The sequence below is a fragment of the Hyaena hyaena genome, unplaced genomic scaffold (genome assembly GCF_003009895.1).
Source record: "Hyaena hyaena isolate Hyena2069 unplaced genomic scaffold, ASM300989v1 scaffold_86, whole genome shotgun sequence".
NCBI classification, from domain to species: domain Eukaryota; kingdom Metazoa; phylum Chordata; class Mammalia; order Carnivora; family Hyaenidae; genus Hyaena; species Hyaena hyaena.
This window is the reverse complement of record NW_024080721.1, coordinates 2,726,600-2,747,161: the sequence shown is the minus strand read 5'-3', so window position 1 is coordinate 2,747,161 and position 20,562 is coordinate 2,726,600. Positions and strand designations below refer to the sequence as shown.

The window sequence follows — 20,562 nt, the reverse complement described above, 5'->3', positions numbered from 1 at the left end:
TACCCATCACCCATTTAGCCCATACCCCTCCCACCTCCCTCCATCAACTCTCAGTTCTCTATCATTAAGAGTCTTTTATGGTTTGCTTCTCTCTCTCTTTTTCCTTCCCATATATTTCTCTGATTTGTGAAACACGGCACTCTTAAGAAGGATAGTGACAGGCTGGAATGCCTGGAGAATAACTGAGGGGGTCCTCTGAGTCACCTCCCCCACAGTTCTCTGTAACAAAACCCAAACTGTATAAATTTTATAGGAATTTGATTGCCAAGTATGCTTAATGTAGTGCAGATTGGATGTGGATCTATGGCTTTTGCACACATACAGCTCACAGGCTAGTGTGGTGATGATAATTTACATAATAACTTGTCTGATTAGGCTGCTCAAAAAGCTTTGAGTTCTTTCTACAGGAATCTCTCACTTTCCTTTGACTCTATTCCTGGATGCATGAGTCCTTAGGACATGAGGATACATGTCTCCTGCAAAATATTCCTACCTGATGTTCACTGAAATTGCTACCGCGGTTTGATGGCATATTGTCAATTTCCTTCTAATCCTAGTATTTGCCTCTGGCTTGCTTAGACTGAGATAAAGTATAGGAACAGGGAGTTGGTCGCATCATGTTGGTATCCATGTCTAAAAAAGTCTATAGATTCATCTTAAAAATATTCTCAAATCATACACCTATAATTTTGAAAAATACCAAATTTAGTGTTTATTTAACATTGTACTTAGTAAACATGCATCTTAGTATTTTGTATAAAGAATGCATTTTGTCCTCCGTCCCTCTCCAATAACTTGGTGATTAACTCGAGAAAGGTCATGAATTCATGAATTCATAGTAGATTTCTTGACTTTTTTCCCACAACTAAGTAGTGCTAATGTAAAAGTTGACATGCTTTGTCAAACTGGATAATGTAGTGAGGTTTGTTAAATTAGATTCTCCTAGAACATTATTTCAGAAAGGGATATTCATTGTTTAAATGTGAATAATGTCTGATATTTGTAAATATGGAATCTTGCATTCGTGTTCAGCATGCAGTTACAAGTCTGGTAGAAACTCTGGTATTCATAAAGAAAAAAGGTTGTAGATAAAGCTGTAAGAAAATGATTTGTATGTTAAATTTAAAAAGTTGAAATGCAAATAGCCACGTAGGATAACATATTTGCAAAAAAATACAGCCAAAGAGGTAATATTCATAATTATACAATATCCTACAAATCAGTAAGAAAAAGACATACTCCAGACCCAGTAAACTAATGGGCAGTAGAGACGTATAGTTTTACTAAGAAAGTGCATGTGGGCAGTAGGCACGCACATGTGTTCATTGTTATCACTTACCAGCAATTCAAGTAAAAAGAATCGCACTGATGAGAATGGAAGGGAGAGGAGGAAGTCAAGAAAATAGCATTTTTAATCTGATGAAAGAAATCAGAAGGATTACTAGAGCCTGCTGTCGGTGAGCTGGTGCACTGTTGATGGCAGTGTAAATTGGCATGTGCTTTTGGCACAAGTTAACAATCTTCATGTTTTGACTCTCAGACTGCTGCCTTACCTGAGTCCTTCAGAACCTCCTTGGCTTCTTTTCCTCTGGCACAGAACATTGTGTGGGCTTTTTGTGGCCAGAGAAGCCCATTATTTACTTGTTCTTAATGAGACATTACCTTCTAAGGTGGGCAGGTCAGGGATCATTTCTTCAAAATGATCATAAAGATGAAGAACTGACAATGCTCAGTGCCGGTCCTAAGTCTGATATATCTGGCTAGGAGAGCAAAGACAAGGAGTTTCTTTACCCTTGCTCATTTTATATGCCTTCCAGGGACAACTGGCCCCGGTACCTTAATGCAAAGTAAAACTGGACAGATCTGAACATAAGGGAGGGGACATACAGTTGCCCATTAGAAATAAGACCTAAATGCTGTGTGTGTGACATTAGTATTTCTGCTGAATTAGTTACAAACCAGCCTGTCCTCTGGAGAAATCCAACAGTGACACCCTGCTGACTCAGAAAAGAGCTGTGTTAATTCAACAATTTCAGCTTTGAAATGCGTGTTTACTTTCATGATGAATTTAAAAGACATTTTTAAATATGTATTTGCATGGAATTATTGATATAAAATATTTTGTGAAGCTGTGTTCATACAGAAAATTGAAACATAAAGACATGGACCTTAATTTTTAAAACTCAACTTTGTAATATTACTAAGCTGAATTAGAATTTGATATTCATTTAGTCACAAGTAAAAGAAAAACATTTTTTCAGTGTTTATTTTTGAGAGAGAAAGGAAGAGAGCATGAACAAGGGGAGGAGCAGAGAGAGAGAGAGAGAGAGAGAGGGAGACAGAGAGGAAGACTCGGGGCTTGAGCTCAGGAGCTGTGAGATCATGACCTGAGCTGAAATCAAGAGTTGAGCGCTCAACCAACTGAGCCACCCAGGTGCCTCTAGAAGAAAAACATTAAAAAAAATTTTTTTAAGTTTGAGAGAGAATGAAAAGCAGGGAGGGTCAGAGAGAAAGAGAGATAGAGATTCCCAAGCAGGCTCTGCACGGTCAGTGCAAAGACTGACCGTGGGGTTCGAACCCACAAACCATGAGAACATGACCTGAGTGGAAACCAAGAGTTGGATGCTTAACTCACTGAGCCACCCAGGCACCCCTAGGAGAAAACCATTTTCAAGAGTATCCCATTCGTGCATCTTGCTTTAGTCCTAAGCAAACCACCCTTCTTTTAAACAACAAAAGACCCTTGACATTTGAAAACTGCTACTGGGGCCAGTATTCAATTGGGACAAAGAACAAATATGTATACAAAAAGCAAACTTTTTCTGCAGAAGTGAAGTTACTAGTGTGTGTGCCAAAGGAAGTCCTACTAGAGTTCTGATCTATGATATATTCTTAACTCTTAAGAATTACTTAGCTGTATTCAGTTAAGTTAAAATACTTCCAACTCTTTCAGGTGAATCGTAGAACTGTTTGAGTGGATGTTGATATATGTCCCACCTTTGTTTCAGAAAGGATTTAGCTTGAAATATTCTATTATACTTAATTATCTTACTTTAGTTTGGCAAGTCCATGATGACTGTATGCTGTACTGGAATTACCACCGTAAAACTTCACACAATTAGTAGGATTCTCTCAAGAAGGGTTTGAAATTTATCATGAGATTCCTCTTTGTAAAATTAATAGAGCTCTGTTGAATTTTTTTTACAAGATCTAGTATTTTAAAGCAAGTTCTTGTAAAATTACTTTTCTAAAAATCAGCTACTAAAGCAAAGCCGTCTCCTATAACCACGTGTCTCTTGCTTTATTGCTCAAATATAGGATGAACTTTACCGTTAGAGAATATTTCATAAACATTCATAATTTGACACTTCCATATTTAGTAAAAACAGGATTAACAGCCTATTTCATAAGAACACAAAAATGAAATTATTTCTAAACATCACTTTTACTAAGCCCATTTCATTAAGTACTCATTGTGTAATTTACTTAGAACAAAAGGCTGGAGAAGCTCATGGTCACTCACATATGCATGTGTTTGGGAGACTTGAAACTAGAGTGTACAGTGTTCATCACCTGGCTCCCTATGCAGTGCAGTTCTGATATTTACTAGAGAAGGAAATTGGGTTGTCAGTAACGAGTAGTAAAAATTCTTTCCAAACCATGTGAAACAGAGATATAGACCAGTTTTTGTTTTGTATGTTTTTTAGGGGTAGGGTAAATAAAGGGGTATTCTGTTCCTATTTATTTAACTTAGTAATCTTAGAAATTGCCTTTTGCCTATTTGATCAGAATTTTGAAAATCAATATTTTTTAAAAGGTGACTTGGTGAACATTTATTTCTAGATACTCTGATAATTTATCATTGTTATGATGTACATTTTAGTAATACTTCATCTGTATATAAGATGAAAGGACAGATGGGCACCTGGGTGGTTTAGTCGGTTAAGCATCCAACTTTGGCTCAGGTCATGATCTCATGGTCTCATGCTGGGTTTAAGCCCCACATCAGGCTCTGTGCTGACAGCTCAGAGCCTGGAACCTGCTTTGCATTCTGAGTCTCCCTCTCTCACTGTCCCTCCGTTGCTCATGCTCTGTCTGTCTCTCTCTCTCAGAAATAAAGAAACATTAACAAAAAATTTAAAAAGGTGAAGTGACAGATAAATACAAAGAATTTGGAGTGTAAGACACTTGGCCTTACAAGTGTTCGAAGGAATATATGCACCCCTACATTTATTGCAGCGTTATTTACAATAGCCAAATTATAGAAGCAGCACAAGTGTCCATTGATAGATGAATGGATGAAGATGTGGTATATACGTACAATGGAATATTATTTAGCCATAAAAAAGAATGAAATCTTGCTATTTGCAACAATATGGATGGAGCTAGAGAGTATAATGCTAAAGCAAAATAAGCCAGTCAGAGAAAGACCAATACCGTATGATTTTGCCCATATGTGGAATTTAAGAAACAAAACAAATGAACAAAGGAGAAAAGAGAGAAAAACCAAAAACCATACTCTTAACTATACAGACTGTTGGTTACCAGAGAGGAGGTTGGTGGGGAGAATGGGGGTAATAAGTCAAGGGGATTAAGAGTACACTTAGCTTGATAAGCAATGAATAATACACAAAATTGTTGAATTGCTATATTGTACACCTAATATAACACTGCATGTTAACTACATTTGAATTAAGGGGAAGAATGTATTGGCATGCCTGGGTGGCTCAGTTAAGCATCCAGCTTCAGCTCATGTCATAATCTTGTAGTTCGTGAGTTCAAGCCCTACATCAGGCTATGTGCAGAGCCTGGAGCCTCCTTCTGATTCCGTGTCTCCCTCTTTCTCTGTCCCTCCCCTACTTGCCCTCTGTCTCTCTCTAAAATAAATAAACATATTTTGAAAGTGTCCATAGACATTGGATTAAAGAATATACATCACAGTATAATGTACCAGTGATCAGTGCTATTAAATTCATTCAACAGTAATGAAAGCAATCCATGGAAAAAAAAGTTGTGCAGGTCAAAACAAGATAGTTCTATGGTTGTTTCGCCATCTTGGGAACCCAGCAGTATTCCATGTCAGTTAACTATACCTTAATCTGTCACACTTTAATCAGAATTTTGCCATGTTTACATGGCAAATTAGAGACACCCAGTAAGTAGGGGTCCAGCTTTGTGCATAGCAACAGGTAAATTATAGGGGCTTTGCTAGGATTTCCTGTTCACTTAACATCCAAAACTATTTAGGTGGTGGCCCCTCACCCCTTTCAGGCTGGGTTTCAAATTAAAACTTTCTAGTTAACTCCTGTTTGTTTATGTATCAGTCATTTCTCTGGCCTCATTTGTTTTTGTTTTGAGAAGTGTTTTTCAGTTCCCTGCCAATAAATTTATCTGGAGTCTTGTACAAAGCATATAACATGATGGGTAATACTCAGTTTGCCACCACAGGGCTTTCCAACTCATTGTGGGTGCTACACATATAAATAACAACAGCACAGCATCATCCAGGTTTTAAAAGCGTAGGAGTGTGAGAAGGGTGGGGACTTCCACTGTGGGATCTTCCTGGAGGGGCTGGCATTTAGCTGTGGTAAGGGAGGGGGGCCAGGTTTGGGGCAAGTAGAGAAGTAACGGTGCTCCCAAGGAGGGGCTGCCCATGGTATCGCTGTAGTTTTCCAAGGATTATTTCAAGGAGGGACACTGTATGTCAGCATTTGACGGCATTGCCCATGTACTTACTCCTCGGTAGATGTTCCCCCTCCTCCTAGCTGCCATCAACAGGAAAGTTTGCTAACTGAACTGCAGGGGACAAAATGAACACATGTAGATTGGAACTGTGCAGTAAGAGCTCAGAGGCTCTGTAGAGAAGAATGTGTTGTTTCTATGTCAGAAACATCAATTAAGGTGGTCTTTTGCAGTTAACACATACATTTTGAACATTTTGGCAAATAAGAGGGGAGGGGCAAAGCAAAGCACAGTAGACAGACCAGTTCTTCAGAATAGGAACTTTTCTTTTTACTAATTTTTTTAAATTATGAAGATGTTCAAGCATATACAAATAGGCTGTAGTATAATAAACCTCCGGCTTCAACGTTAATATTTTGCTAGCCTTGTTTCCTCTGTCTACCTCCCCCCCACACCTAACTCTTAGGGAAGAATACCGGAATATTTTAAAGGAAATCTCAAATCAGTAATACTTTGGTATGTGTGTCTAACAGGATTTTTTTTTTCATATCTGCCGTAGTCTGCTGTACGCAAACAAGGTGGGCCTGGGACATGTTCGTTGGACCATCTACTCTAGTCCATGCTAATAGCGGACACAAGTAACAGTGATTCTTTAATTATATCCAGTGCATAATTTTTATGATTCCCAATATATTGGTTTGACAGTTGGTTTATTTGATTCAGGGTCTAGAGAAGGTCCGTATATTTGACAATGTCTTGTGAGTATCTTATTATTTAATATTCTCTGCTTTTCACCCCACTCTGCCTTATGCTATTTAATCTGTTGTAGAAACCCAATTATTTGACTTGTCCTTTGTTCTGGGCTTGACTTACTGCTTCCTAGTGATGTTGTTTAACTTGTTCCTTCAGACTGGTGGCTCTAGAAACTTGGTTAGATTCAGATTTTTTTGTTTATAGTGGGGGAAAGGAGATCAAATTTTTATAGTTGGAGCTTTGTATTCCCTATTGCATTGTATCATGAGACAGATTGATGTCTGGTTGTCCTATTTTTAGCAATAGATCAGTGTTTTCCAAGTTGTCAGCTCCAGTGTATCCACTATGAAGTTCTCCCTCACCCTTTCACTTGTGATTTTAATGGCCATTGATGTTTGTTGTCTAGATCCATTATTTCATAAGGATTACAAAATGGTAATTTAAAATTTTTCTTCCTGCATTCCTTATGTTTATGTGAATCTTCTGTAAAGAACTTTTCCTTGTCACCTGTTTGGTTACCCTCAAATACAGGCTGTATAGAAAAGACAGGATAAATGTGCTGTTCCCTTCCTTTTATTTACCAGTTTTGGGGGTATTCTGCTGTGGCTCTCACAAACTCTAAGGTGACCACTAAATTTTATTTTTTAGTACTATAGTTTTCATAGATTTTAATGTTGTACTTCTATAATTATATTACTATTAAATATATATAGCAAAGGTATAATTTGTGTGCCGGTCATTGTGGTCATTTTTCTTTTTTTATGCCCTAATTGTATTACCTTAGGCCTGTGGAAGCCTTCTCAGATTGGTTCCTCTGTCTTTTTTTGCATGAACCCATTCATCTTTGCTTTATGAAGTAACTAACATGTCCCAGGCTTATCTTGTGTATTTCCTGCTCCTTCATGGAGACCTGATTCCTCTGTGACTAATGATCTTGTATTAATTTTTTTTTACTTTTAGAGAGCGTAAGCAAGGGGAGAAGGGTAAAGGGAGAGAGAGAGAATCTTAAGCAGGCTCTATTCTCAGTGCAGAGCCGAATGTGGGGGCTCTTTCCCACAACCCCAGGATCGTGATCTGAGCTGAAATCAAGAGTTTCTGGGTATACATCAATGAGTGAAACCAGTGAAGTCCTTGTTTTCCTAGGACTTATTTTATCAGGAGCAGATAAACATATGTCAGTTTATGGTGATAAGTATTGGAAGAGCAATGAAGCAAGATAAGGAGATGATTGTAGGAGAGGTGCTATTTTGGAAACAGTGGTCTGGGAAGGCCCTATTGATAGGGTGTTGTTTGAGCAGAAGTTTGGGTAAAATGAGGGAGAGAGATTTGAGCTAAAAGCTCTCCATAGACAGTATGAGGAATTTACATAGGCCTGGCCCAGGAATTCAAGCCAGGGAGTTTGGAATGTAAGAGACAAGAATAGAAAGGAGTGGATCACAAGGAGCCTTATATGCTTGGGTCAGGAGTTTAGATTTTATTCTGAGTGAAATGGGAAGTCATTGGGGTGAGGTATTGAACAGAGAGGTGACAGTGCTTTGTAAACTGTGAAGTGCCAAACTACATGAGAGATCTTACAAATAATTTAAATACTACTGCTGTTACTACGACAACCCTCTGGTTTAACATCTAGGCTATAAAAGAATGTCAATTTGACTCCTGCATAATCTCCAGGGTTGAACATCTTTGGCCCTTGCAAGGTATATAAATTGCAAAACACACTCCAAAGTCTTATATCTCTTGGACACTTAATTTTGGTTTTGATGGAGTTGATGATGTATGTATATATTTGGTGGCATTGGTAATTAACCAAAAGTTCAAATGCTTCTTAAAGCTATTCATGGTTTATTTTAATAGAAGTAAGTTATTACATCTTATTTACAGCTAAGAAGGACATATAGCCTGTTCATCCAAAAGCTGAATCAAAACTTTAAAATGCAGTTTTGAAAAGAAGAATAAGATCACCCATTTTATATTGCTCTCCAATCTGTGTAGATACCTTTTTTAACCCATTTTTTTATTCTAGAAATGGTCACAAATCATAGTTTAATTTTTTTGAATGTTTATTTATTTTTGAGAGAGAGAGAGAGAGGCAGAGAGAGGGAGACACAGAATCCAAAGCAGGCTCCAGGTTTTGAGCTGTCAGCACAGAGCCTGACGCAGTGCTCGAACTCACAAACTGCAAGATCGTGACCTGAGCCCAAGTCAGACACTTAACTGACTAAGCCACCCAGGAGCCCCACAGATCAGATTGTAGAAGAAAAAAAAAACCCACATAGCTATCCTTTATTACTATTTATTGATATTTTTACCATATGCAGATGCTGTGCGAAGCATGTTCAAACATATAATCTAATTCTTATGCTAAGATGTAAGGTAAGCTATTGTTTTTCTCATTTTAGAGATGTGGAAAAGGGTCCGAGGAAAGTAAGCTAAGGCATGATGCAGTCAGGATCTGAACCCAGGTTATCTTTAAAGCTATATAATTATGCAAACTGGTGCAGCTGCTCTGGAAGACAGTGTGGAGGTTCCTCAAAATATTAAAAATAGAGCTCCCCTGTGACCCCCCAATAGCACTAATAGGAATTTATCCAAGGGATACAGGAGTGTAATTCATAAGGGTACATGTACCCCAATGTTTATAGCAGCACTTTCAGCACTAGCCAAATCATGGAAAGAGCCTAAATGTCTATCAGCTGATGAATGGATAAAGAAGATGTGGTATACATATACAATGGAATACTACCTGGCAATGAGAAAGAATGAAATCATGTCATTTGCAGCAAACGTGGATGGAACTGGAAAGTATTATGCTGAGTGAAATAAGTCAGTCAGAGAAGGACAGATATCATATGTTTTCACTCATATGTGGGTCTTGAGAAACTTAACAGAAGACCGTGGGGGAAGAGAGGGGAAAAAATAGTTACAGAGAGGAAGGGAGGCAAACGATAAGAGACTCTTAAATACAGAGAACAAACTGAGGGTGGATGGAGGGGTGGGTGAGAGGGGAAAATGGGTGATGGGCATTGAGGAGGGCAATTGCTGAGATGAGCACTGGGTGTTGTATATAAGCGATGAACCACGGGAAACCAAGAGCACACTTCACACACTTATATGTTAGCCAATTTGACAATAAATTAATAATAATAAAAAGCTGTGTAATTAACCATTGTGCTTTATATAATTGCCCCACACAACTATATGGATAGACTAGTACCTAACACAATATCTGGCATGTTGTAGATATTCAGTATTAATTTGAATTAAGTAACATTAACTGTAGAAGCAGGAGGTTAGGTTTCAGAGCCAGCTATCTAAAAATGGGTTCAGGTGCGCAGTACATCCCACACTTCCCATGACTGCTTAATTAAGTACCTTAACTGCCCGTGTGTGCAACAGTCTTCTTATTGTATGTGGGCTTATTTGTCAATTTTCAGTTTTGGGATTTGACCACCAAGGTTATGAGTCAGGTCTGACAGATATGTTAGTGTAGAATCCCTTTAACTCAATTGTCTAGGAATGTGTTGTCATTCAGCAGCTTCTCATTATTGTCTCTAAACACATACACCCACATCCATACACACCAGGATATTGTCGTCTTTAGAGCAGGTGCCCTTGATGCCTTTAGCTTGTGGCATATTGTGAGTGCACAGTTGGTATTTAAATGAATGAAGGTTCTAATCAGTGGCTTTTGGACCATTGGACTACTTTTCAGTATTTGTCAGTATGTAGGTGAATAGAGTTAGTTACAGTTAGGAGGGTGTTGCACAAGCCAAAACAGATTGCCTAAGAAAGGCAGTGCCTAGCAGTGCTAACTCTAATTATGTTAGACTATTATTTTCCCAGTAGGCTTTCTGGGTATGTTCTCCAGCACTTTCTTGGGGTAGTATTTTGTACTCTTCTGAGTATTCACATAACAGAGCAGTGATTTGCAGTTTTTGTTCTTTGTAAAATATTAAGTGACCATTTCTAGTATCATCTGGCCTCTGTTTTGAAGAAGAGCATAGACCCCTAGTACAAACGACCACAGATATGGAGCAAGTAATCATAAGGAGAATGTACAACAGACTGTTAATACCTGTTGTCTCTATAGGCTTTGCAGGTGATTTCCACTGTCTACCTTGTGTAGTGCTTTAGTGTTTGGATTTTGCATAATGAATAATGTAACCATTTCTTAAAAACTAGAACTTTAACTCTCAGTGATTGACATAAATGCAGAAGTAGATAGAAAGAGTTTCATTATTCTGATCCCTAGCCCAACCCCACACCCTCAAAGATATAGAAGCTAGCTGAAGGCTATGCTTATGTGACAACAGCACAGAAATTGTTTTTGGTTTTTGGGGTTTTTTTTGGTGATTTCAGTGATCCCAGTCATTGTGTGAACCAGATTTTCCAAAACATCCCCTAAAAGTGATATTAGCCCCATTGACAACCACTGCCCTACATGGAGAATAGTGAAAGTCTACATTTGGTGTCTGTAGGATAGAGAGATTTAGAAAATAGAATTGACTGAAACTGTGAACTGATTATATACGGAAGAGTTAACAAGTGGGAAGAGGCTGGTATGATGACTGGGTTTTGTGATTGGGTGATCCGTGGATTCATTCACTATGAAGGGGAACTTAGAAAAAGAAACAGGACTTGGGGATGAGGTTTGAGTTGCCTGGAGCACATTTACAGAGAATAGTAGTTGGAAATGTAGGCCGTTTGGTTGGAGCAGGAAATGGGTTTCAGGTTATTGAAACCATGGGTAGATGAGCTCAATCAGAGAAGTACAGAGTAAGAACACAGCCAAGGGTGTAACCCTGAAGGACATCAACATTGGAGTAGAGATGAGTCATTGAATTAAATGCAGAAAGAAAGGGTATTCGGAGAGAAAGGAAAACAGTTAAGGGAGAGCAGTGCACGGAAGCTAAGGGGGGTGCGGTGCTAAATGTTCACGCAGGTTCCTTTCATGCAGCTTTCGTGTGCAATTCCATAAATGTTAATTTTCTTATGAAACTAGTATGTGTAATTTTTCCCCACCCATCCCCAAATCCCTCAAAATTTAAACCTAAACTTCCCCTCCAAGTCTTTTTTATCTTTGGGATTCAAGCATATATACCACTACCATCAGGAGCAAGCTTATCTCCAGTTTGATATTTGTAGGTATGGGTTTCCACAGCCCTCTTTAGACTCCGAACAGTGGCTGGTTTTCTCCCAATTGGATTAATAATTTTGGCTCGGTCTAAAGAATCCTGCTGAGGTATATTATGAACCAAATATATATATATATATTTTTGAGGGACAGAGGAAATTTGTTATATTTGAAAGCTAAATGAATTTTTCAATTATAATACATATTTTTGTCCATTTCTTTCATGATCTCCAGTAATGTCCAAAGCATAGTTTTAAAAACGGTATCAAGAAGTACTTTGAACATATGCAAAAACTGAGTAACAATGAAAACCCATATATCCACCATCTAGATTTAAAAATTAAGATTCTTACCATATTGCAGATGTGGTACTCTGGCTTAGTGTAGTAGTTGGCATATTCTGGGAACAGAAAGGACTTCATTGTGGCTGCACCTCAGTGATAAAGGTCCAGATGCTGGGCCATGAGTTGGAGATGGGTAAAGCCTAGGAGGGCCATGGTAGGAATTTGCATTTTATTATACAGGCAGTGAAGAATTATCAAAGGGCCTTCATCAGTGGGTTCTTGTTACTGGTCCCTAAAACTCCCTCAGATATTTGAAATGAAATGCTGATGATCAAGGAGGAAGAGGGAAAACAGGAAAGGCAGGTAGATTGTTATGGTGAAAGGTGTCTTTTAACCATGTTAATGCTTGTTTAACCGTTGCTACTCCCAGCCTGGCTATGTCCATAATCTTGGAATTGCCAGTTCCACAACTCAGACATGTGCCACGTGTTTCACATCCTTCAAGGATCTTGCTGAGGGGTGGCCACTTCTTGTTTTTAGTACTTCTTATTAACTGTATTTCCTCAAAGCATAGTCTTACTAGTTTATATGTTCTGCAAAATCTTGGCTGTATAGTATACTAATTAAAAAAGGAATGATTGTGTCATGCTTCCTCCTTCCCTCACAGAAGCAATGTATATGTGTTATCTTCGGCAGCTGTACTCTTTTTTGCTATGATGAGTGTTTGGTAGAACCTTTTAAAACCCTCTTTACCCTGGAAAGTCACTTCTTCCACCATTTAGCCCGAGCTGAAAATATCTCTGTTGCATAGCACCATAATACTTCCTGCAAAATACCATTAAACTCTTCCCACCCTCCACCCAACATTGACTTGCAGCATTGTTGCTATTACTTGGAGAGTACAAATAGGAAAGATTGCATTTTGAGAGGATTTATTGTGATTCTGAATTCACTGTGTTTCTGAAAAAAAACCTCTGCATTACTCCCTACCTCCTCAAAAAGCAAAAGGTTAAAAAGAAAAGTAATGGAAAAGAATGATCAGGATTTGTGTACCATCTAGCCAGGTAATCAGATAATGTAACAGCCACTTGGGATAACTCACCTATAAAATCCAAACTTCTTGTCATAGAAAAGATATTTAGAAATAAATTTATTCATCTTTTGATTTTGAAAACCTGTGTTTGAGGATATTTCTCTTTGGTTAATGAAGATGTGACCAAAGAAGGATTTACAAGCTGATAGAAAGTGAGCTCTATTGGTGATATGTGGGTGTAAAGATTGGTCAGGACTGATCATATCAAAACATGTCAAGAATTAACATCTTGTTCATGATTTAATTTTAAGCTTAACATTAGCCTTCATTTGCAGGCTCTTTCCCCCTGTATGTTTATTTGTAAACAGATAGGCAGGTCACTGTATCTCAAACTTTAGAAAAAAAAGATTTAAATACTTTATTCAAATAAAGTCTTAGGTAGAGCTCAAAAGTGTTAATGGTGCTGTGCAGTGGAGATGTTTTGTGTTCACATGCGGAGAAAAACGAAGTTCAGTTGGAGCACCTGAGGCCTCCCTCTCCCCACTTCAGCAAAGGAGGGCCAGTGGGCACTAGGGACAGTTAACTATGGGAATTTGGAACTCAATAGTTTGAAAACCACTGACCTAAGTGATCTATAAGGTTCTCAAAAAAAGTTGTCTTTTGGCATCTCCACAAGGTTGTTTAATGTCTGTGAATATAGCTTCTTTCAGTTTAGTAGAAGAAATTGTAAGTTCTGACTGGTTCCCGCGTATTGTTCATCTTGTTAACTGTTTTTTCATGGTGACTTCTTGGAATAGTTGATGTCCTCATCTTACATGATATAATAATGTAGTTTATGTGGTTAAAATGTTGTTTCCTTCTACCCATAAAAAATTAAGACCTTCCAGAAGTTAATTATCCCAAGGGTTTTATCCAGTGAGTTCCTTCATAGGAGATAGTCCTGTTGAGGCAGAAAGAGTACATGTTGAAACTGTCACATAAGGGACTCGAGGATCTGCTGGGAGGTTTGCCCAAAGCTCCGTCCAAGATTCTTTTAAACTCTTGAGACCTCGACTGGCTGAAGAGAGGAGGTGTGTGCTCACGGGATGCTTAGCAGGAAACGGCATAAGCCCAGGCCAAGGTGTATGTGGAGAGACCTGGATAGTGAGCCTGTTGCTAGTGCTGTTTGGCTAAGCTCCTTACCTAAGTTTTGGCCTCAGTTTCCTCAACTGTAAAATAAAGATACCTATTAATTAGAGGTACCGTGTGGTAGTTAAGGACACTTTGAACTAAGATAGACCTGAGCTGGTCTTACTGCTTGGTACCTTGAGCCAGTTTCTTGACCTCATTAAAGTTCACCTGTAAATGGGAGTAATAATGTCCCTCAGGGAATTGTTTGAAAAGATCCTGTAAGATGAATTAAAGCGCTTAGGGTGGGGCCTGGCAGTAGAGTTGCCCTGCTCACTGGCACCAGCACGTTCCACCTCAAATGGGTGGTTAGGGGAGCAGGTGATAAAAAAAAAAAAGTGTTTTGAGAGGTCTGGAGCCTTCTGTAATTCTAAGATCTCTCTGCATTATCATTTCCTGTGTATATTTGTAGGTTTCCCGATTCCTACTCATTTTGCAAGTCTTGTAAAATGATACTGGTTTTCTTCCCAGATTAGGTTTTAGAAAGTATGTCTTCCAGTGACCCCACTTCTTCTCACTTGTGCCTTGTGCTGTGTCCCCAGGTAAAGCAGGCAGAGCGCAGCGAGGCACCTGTCGCTGCCGCCATGCCGTTCCCGTTTGGGAAGTCTCACAAATCCCCAGCAGACATTGTGAAGAACCTGAAGGAGAGCATGGCTGTTCTGGAAAAGCAAGACATTTCTGACAAAAAAGCAGAAAAGGTATGTATTTGGTTTTATTTTATATTTTCAATCTTTTAATTAGGAGCAAATGTAAAACAGATTATGAAGTAATTTTAAAAGATTGGTAAACCCCAATTTGGGTTCATTTTGAGTTTTTAAAATAGAGTCCTAACATAGCATTTGCTGCTGCCTAAACACCACATGCTTTCTTCCATACTGCCATCCAACGTTGCTTTCTCACTTTTTCATTTCAGGTTCTCAAATTTATTTAAATTGGGGGGGGGGGGGTCATTGTTGAAGTGGTTTATCTGATCAGTGTTTCTGCTGGCTGTCTTCTTGGAGAGGCATCCCTCCTAATTTCCTTTCTGTTCCCTGTATCCATGATGGTGCCTCCCTCTGCCCAGTCACCATAGTTGTTCAAAACCTGGCTTTCATCCTGATCTGTCGTGTCGCCGCCGCCGCCGCCGCCTCCTCCTCCTCCTCCTCCTCCTCCTCCTCCTCCTTCTTCTTCTTTTTTATGTTTGTTTATTTTGAGAGACAGAGAGATAGAGCATGAACAGGAGAGGGGCAGAGGGAGAGGGAGACCCAGAATTCAAAGCAGGCTCCAGGCTCTGGGCTGTCAGCACGGAGCCTGACATGGGGTTTGAACTCAGAAACTGCGAGAGATCATGACCCGAGCTGAAGTCGGATGCTCAACCAAGTGAGCCACCCAGGCGCCCCTGTCTCCTTCTTCTTTAAGATGTGATCTTCCATGAAATAGTATGAATCCTATTTCCTAAGGGATTAAGAATTGATCCTGACTTCCATTCCCATTTGATGAAGATCCTTATGACCTCTCCTATGGACCTTAGTAATAACCACCTTAATGCTCTTTCTAAAATATCTCCCCTGCTTTAACCTGCAGTGCAGACTCCTTGCCTAGCACACAAGACCCTTCATGTCCTGGTCTCTGCTTTTCTAGGTGATTTTCAACCCCTCTTTGCATTATTCTGTGTGCTCTAGCAACCTCAGCTTGCCGCCGTCCACTAGAGCAACTAAAGCAAATAATCAGCTATACCATATTTAATGCCTTTGTCTTGTCCACCCCCTTGGTTTTTCTACCTCAGCCCCCATTCATCTTTCAAAACCACCCTATAGCTTTCTTTTTCCTAGATGGCTTCCCAGAATACTCCCTTTGCTACCTCATCCTTGCCCCCTAAAACAAATCTCTACCTTTTGGTCACCTCCTTTGGAAATGCCAGCACTGCCTCCATCTTGAACATGATTTTATTTGTGTCATATTTTTGTCTCCCTTTTTGGAACATGAGCTCTTTGATTTATATTTTTTTTCTGGCCCACCTGTGCCCTCCACAGTACCTGACTACCATGTGCTGGATACATGCTATTTCTCAAATGACTATTTGATTGTAATGACCTCTTCCACCCTATTGTTTAGTTTAGGAGGTTGTTTCCTGTCTTGAGTTGATTAGTAGATTGCTTAACTACTACTCTACTATCTTTTTAAGACTCTGTGGTTTACCTGTGTTCCTATAAAGAAAAGAAATTCCCACTCATAGGATTAAATATTGAGTTAATATATCTTTCTGTCATTGGAAGCAATCTAGGAGTGCCTGGGTGGCTCAGTCAGTTAAGCATCTGACTTGGGCTCAGGTCATGATCTCATGGTTCATGAGTTTGAGCCCCGCATTGGGCTCTGTGCTACCAGCCCAGAGCCTGCTTCAGATCCTCTGTCTCCCTCTCTCTCTACCCCTGCCCTCTCCTCAAAAATAAATATTTAAAAACAAAAAAGCAATCTAAAATTAGTAAAAAAATTTTTATAATTCAACTTTAGATCTTTCATGGAAATTCTAGACAGTTTCTTGCATTCCTGTTGTAAGATAATAGATAAATGTTTATGATATGATAAAACTTTATTAAAAATTCTGGTGTAACAAATGATAGCTAGATTTTCATATTTGTGTGTGCATTCAGTCTGCTGTCATATGTTATTTTGGTTGAAGTTATAAAGTCTGGCCTCATACAGATGTATAATTGGAAAAGGGAGATGTGTTTTAATAGCCTTTCAGATAATTTTGGGTATTTTTTGGTAGCCACACCAAAATTCAGCAATTGATAGTTCCTAGGAGCACCTGGGTGGCTCAGTTAGTTCAGCTTAGGATCATGATCATGAACTCAGGACATGATCTCATGGTTTCATGAGTTCAAGCCCCACCTCACATGTTGCTCTGGGAGCACAGCCTGCTTAGGATTCTCTCTCTCCCTCTCCCTCTGCCCTTCCCCAACTCATGCTGTCTCTGGCTCTCTCAAAATAAATAATTAAAAAAAACATTTAATAAATAAAAAACAATTGATAGCTCCTTGGTTGTAGTAGAATCTGAAGGTATATAAATAAACTTTTCATACTCTGCCGTTTGAGATTTTTTTTTCTTTTTGAGAGAGAGGGCATAAGTGAACAAGGGGCAGAGAGAGGGGGAGAATTGCTGAGAGAGAGAGAGAGAGAGAGAGAGAGAGGAGTCAGAAGTCAGAAAAGACAGAAGCAGGGCTCATGCTCACTCAGTGTGGGACTCGAACTCAGGAACTGTGAGATGGTGACCTAAGCCAAAGTCAGATGCTTGACTGAGCCACGCAGGTGTCCTGAAAAGATCTTTCATCCATGCCTGATATGTATTGATCATTTAGAAAGTGTTGGATTACTGATGTATGCACATCTTCCAAATATTGACACATTATATGTCAAAGATTCACATTTTAAGTGTTACTACTAATCCTATCAGAAAAGTTTGGAAATATTGGGAAGTGGTCAGACTTATCCATGTTGTATTCAGATTTCAAAATTCAAATTTGACAACAGATACTATAGGGTGTTTTCCTTAAAGTGACAAGCTCTCACTTCATTCATTTTCAAGAAAATGTCTGCCAAATATCTAAGCCTGAATGATTTGTCAGTTTTTCTTTTCACATTAAAACGATGTTCCATTAAAAATGTGGCTGGTTCAGCTCATGGCTCAGTCATGCAATTACTTTTCCTTAAGACAGCCCATTGTACTTTAAGGGGCAGAAGGGGTTTTATGCACACTCCCCATATTTATCACACCAGATATTAAAAAGACGTGTGTACTCAAATACCGATATTTAATAAAATGAGTATTTTTTCTACTTCCTCATGACATTCTTAAGCAAAACTGGCTTTTTTTTTTTTCTTTTTGTTTTTTTAACTGAGTGCATGGTGATGAAGACGGCAATGGTGGCTGGTACAGTTTGCTGTCCCTGTCTTGACTCGGGCTAGAGGGTCAGCACTGTCAGTGCAAAAGGCGGTACAGCAGAAAAAGGCAGATAATGTGTTAGTATTGATTGAAATCAGTTCTGACTTCCTGGTCCCCTTGAAAGGGTTTTGAGGTCCACAGGAGTCCGTGCTTTGACACCTGTGGTAGTCCATGGAAGGTGTGTGGGGGGCTGCGGGGCGGGAGGGGAGCATCCTGACTGAGATGGGCTGTATGAGGAGGTGGCGCTGGAGATGAGTCCTGTAAGTTACAGAAAGCATGCTTACTCTCTGGTAGAATCCATGTTAGCTACTTGACTAAACCAGTGGTTTTCAACCAGGAGCAGTTTACCGTCTGTGGGACATTTGGCAGTGTCTAAAGGCATTGCTGGTTTTAACACTGGGGTGCGGGTTGTGACTGGCATCTAGTTAGTAAAGTCCAGAGATGCTGCTAAACATGGGACAGTCCCCACAACAAGGAGGTACCTGGCCCCAAATGTCCATAACACCAGGGTTGAGAGCTATTGCTTTAAATGTTAGCAAAAATCGACCTCCTGCAGTAGCTTAATAAGGATAAACAAAGCAAAGGAAAATAGTTGAACTTATGAAAAATAAATTTCATTTCAGTGGAAACGGACAACTCTGAAAGGAACTTGTGTAAATTACTTATTCTGAAATAGATTAAGATGAGAGAGGAGAACCCTGAAATTTCCATTCATCTTGTTATGAACATTCAAAAGGCAGTAGCAACTGATTCAAACGGCAGAAAGAGAATGGAGACCTGAAACAAAATGGAAAGGTGAAAATCTAATCACTGAATTAAAAACCATGAAAAACAACTTCGACCTCATACTTAAGACTGAAAGCTTGAAGGTAGTCCCATCAAACAAGTGCTTGCTATGACTTATTTAACATTGTTCTGTAAATCCAGTCAGTGCTTAAAGACATGGTTTAGAAATAAAAAATACTACTATTGCAGATAAACAGGGAGAATCACATTGTTGACATACTCATGTATCTGTACAAAATACAAGTGAATCAGTGAAAAATGAGAGTTTACAAGAGCAGCTAAATCAATAGAAAATTCATAGCCTCCCTAAATACCAATCAGAACTATCTAGAAAATGTAATTTTTTAAGCAAGTATTTAATTTACACTAACAACAAAAATAGTATAAGATGTCTGGGAATACTTTCAATAGGAAGCACACAGAGCCATGTGAAAATAACTATGAAACCTTGTTCAGAGAATACCTGGCCCGTGTTATCAGATGGAATATAGTTAAGATGTCGTTTTTTTCTCAAATTAATTTTTAAGCTTAAAGTGATTTCATTCATATCAAAGCAGGATCTTTTTGTAAATTGACAAGTAATTATTCTGAAGTTCTCGAAGAATACATAAAAGAACTACAAAGTTATAGCAGGATTGAAGGAATATAAATTCTACTTTGTTTTGAAGCAAAACACCCACTTCACACATCCATTCACAGTCTTTACAAGCATGGTTAATGAGACTTGTTCCTTCTGTCCTTCTTATTGTTCCGGCCAAAAGTCTTAAGTCTTGTGTCATCCTTGATTCCTTTCACACTTCCCAAATCCAATTCATGAGCAAATCCATTCACTTTGGTGGGGTTGATTTAAAAGCCAGACTCCAACCATGTCTCCCATTTTGCTAGTTACCCCTCTGGTCTGATTTACCCTTATCTGTGCTCTGGAATACCACAGTGTCCTTTTAACTGGTCTCTCTTGCTTCCCTACAGCCATATTGGTTCTTTCAAAACATGACTCAAATGGAGCACCTGGGTGCCTCAGTCGGTCAAGTGTCCAACTCTTGATTTGGCTCAGGTCAAGATCCCAGGGTTGTGGATTGAACCTTGTGTCAGGCTCTGCACTGAGCATGGAGCCTGCTTAAAAGATTCTCTCTCTGCTCCTTTCCCCTAGCCACTCACTTGCTCTCTCTCAAAAATAAATTTTAAAAATGAAAAAAAAAAAGAAAAAACATGAGTCAAATAATATTTCCCTTAGAGTAAAAGTCAGAGTCCTTAAAAATCTTTGCTTAGGCCTGTTTTTGTAAGGCTTGTGAGTTAAGAATGGGTTTTACGTTTTTAAAGGGTTGGTTTAAAAAGCAAAGAAGAATATGCAACAGAGACCTTATGTGGCCTACCGAGCTTAAAATATTTACTATCTGCCCTTTAGCAAAAAAATAAACAATGACCCTTGCCCTGGACAGTCAGGCCCCACAGCTTCAATGGTCCTTTCTCCAAGTGCTCCCCCCACATTGACTTCCTTTCCTGATATACTCCAGTCATGCTTTTGCCTTTAGGCCTTTGCATTTGGTTGTTTCTTTTGCCTAGAATGTTCTTCCCTCAGCTCTCTGCTTGGCTTAGTTCCTTATCACCTTCAAATCTTTGCTCAAATGTCACTTTTCACCCAACTCCCTACTTAAAATGCAACTCCTCCTTCCCCTTGATCTCACTCAGTTTTCCTTTATAGCACTTAATATTTTTAATATACTAATGATGTTTGTTTATTCTTTCTTCCTCCTGTTAGAATATAAACTTTCCAAAAACAGAGCTCAGTAACTATTAGGAT

At 39.0% G+C, this 20,562-nt stretch overlaps 1 protein-coding gene across 3 annotated transcripts in view; it reads left to right on the top strand.

The window, feature by feature from the left end:
* CAB39 (calcium binding protein 39) overlaps positions 1 to 20,562 on the top strand; it is an 85,958-nt gene that overhangs the window by 21,829 nt on the left and 43,567 nt on the right. For all 3 annotated transcript variants that reach the window (XM_039234591.1, XM_039234592.1, XM_039234593.1), the window contains exon 2: positions 14,596 to 14,751. In XM_039234591.1, coding sequence (XP_039090522.1) covers positions 14,638 to 14,751 — 114 coding nt within the window. In that variant the 5' untranslated portion in view covers positions 14,596 to 14,637. The remainder of the gene's footprint in view (positions 1 to 14,595; positions 14,752 to 20,562) is intronic.